We start from the raw sequence: 1,990 nt of genomic DNA on the forward strand, positions 1-1,990 counted from the left end.
GAATAAGATAAAACATGGTTTGATTCATTTTAGCAACATAAAACGTTTTCACACTAGAAAACCTGCTTTTTGATTTATCCATTTGTAAGTGCTAGATATGAAGATCAGAAACTTAATATTAAAGTGGTACATTTTTCCAAACATGAATGTATTAAAACAGGCTAGATTATTCATCAAAAGTGATATCTAAAGTGTCTGGAACTACCTTTCATTTCGTTACAAAACAAAAACTTTCAATAAATCATTTACAGATAGGATCCTATTCATTGGATAAAATGACCATAAGATAATATTAAGCAATCATTTATTGTTTGAGGATACAAATATGAGAAATTTTATGTAATTCAAATATTCAAATAGATATGTAAACATAAATCAAAGTACAAAATAATGCCATTTTTATGTTAACATTACTTACTTCGAATTGGTGATAAGCTATTGCATCTGTCAATCTGACATAAGGAGGGAATAAAACTAAAAACTCCGGTGGTTCTAAGCCAGCGTAGATTAAATAAGCTTTTGTACCTACTGAAATTTGTGAAGAATAAAAAATTCAAGGGGGAAAACATTGTCAGTCCATGGAAACTTGTTCATAATTAGAATAGGAATTTTAAAAGTAGGTGCTTAAATTCAGTGAATATTATTTTAGGCATATTAATTACAAGCAGAAATGATTATGGCTAGCAGTGGAATCGAGAACGCGTGTTTCATCCTATATGGGACTCTTCAGCGGGATGTATCTGGATTCCAAAGTTTTGATGTTCGCTCTGAGACACAAACCCAGTACTGTTCGCTTCAAACGCCATCGCGTTATTCACTTAGCTTCTGAGTTCAGATAGCTACTACTTTGTGCTATAGAGCGAAGTTTAATTCACTCTTGTATTGGTTTTTTAAGTTTCCACATCTGTACTGGGCTTGAGTTCCAGAGTGAAAATCAAAACTGGGATGCAGGTATATCCAGCTGACGAGTTTCAAATAAGATGAAACGTGCGTCCTCGATTCTACTGCTAGTCACCATCCATCTCTGCTTATAATGACTGTGACTTAAGGCAATATCGAGGTAATCCACACAGGTTGCACATACATCAATAGGAGATTGATCAGTTGCAGTCCTAAACATCAATGGGAAGATTCAAACAACCAATACAAAAATGAATCAAACCCACTAATTATCTTCTAGATAACAAAGGATCATCTATAAGGATAGCTTTAACTGAAGTCTAAATAATTCTTTAGTAATACAGAAAGATTCTATTATATAGAATTCTGCTGATAGTTTATTTTTTGAATCATTAAAAACATGAAATAAACTACGAATCGTCGGACGGTCTTAATCAACACATTAAATCATGTGATGTACGTAAATAGAAAACTCTAAGTATTTCTACCATGAATAGCAATAATTAAGGTTCCGTATACTACAATGTTATGGCATTTGATATTACTGAAAAAAAACAAAAAACAAACTCAACCTATGAATTCACAAGTTATTTCATATTGTTTATACCCTAGATTAATTTTTTTAAGTTAATGAGATAACATAAGTAAATGATTATTATGCATATTACGTAAAATTAGCTTTAACCAGCATATTTCCACTTTATCCAATAGCAAGATACGTATAACAATACCATCCATTGGGTTACGAGAATACAGAAAAACAATATGAATGAAGATTAAATTCAATTAGTATTGTTTGTTTGAATCTTCTCACTGATGTTTAGGACTGCAATTGGTCATTCCTAATAGCAAATGTGCATACTATGCGTATTGCCTAAATATAGCCTTAATTCACAAGCATTGTAAGCAAAGATGGATAGTGGCTAGCAGTGGAATCCAGGAAGCACGTTTCGCCTTGTTTGGGACTCGTCAGCTGGATGTACCTGCGCCACAGGGTTGATGTTCACTCTGGAACTGGAGTGGATAACGCGATGGCGTTTGAAGCGAACGGTACTGAGTTTGAGTCCCAGAGTGAACATCAACTCTGTGA

At 33.4% G+C, this 1,990-nt stretch overlaps 1 protein-coding gene across 1 annotated transcript in view; it reads right to left on the reverse strand.

Moving 5' to 3' along the window:
- Window positions 1-352: 352 nt before the first annotated feature.
- Window positions 353-1,990, reverse strand: part of Smp_196250 (putative supervillin) — a gene marked incomplete at both ends in the record, with an annotated part of 71,268 nt that continues 69,630 nt past the window's right edge. The window contains one exon of the mRNA XM_018794704.1: window positions 353-528. Within this exon, the coding sequence (XP_018649090.1) occupies window positions 353-528 (176 nt within the window). The remainder of the gene's footprint in view (window positions 529-1,990) is intronic.

Source organism: Schistosoma mansoni, chromosome 1 (genome assembly GCF_000237925.1).
Source record: "Schistosoma mansoni strain Puerto Rico chromosome 1, complete genome".
Classification (NCBI taxonomy): Eukaryota; Metazoa; Platyhelminthes; class Trematoda; order Strigeidida; family Schistosomatidae; genus Schistosoma; species Schistosoma mansoni.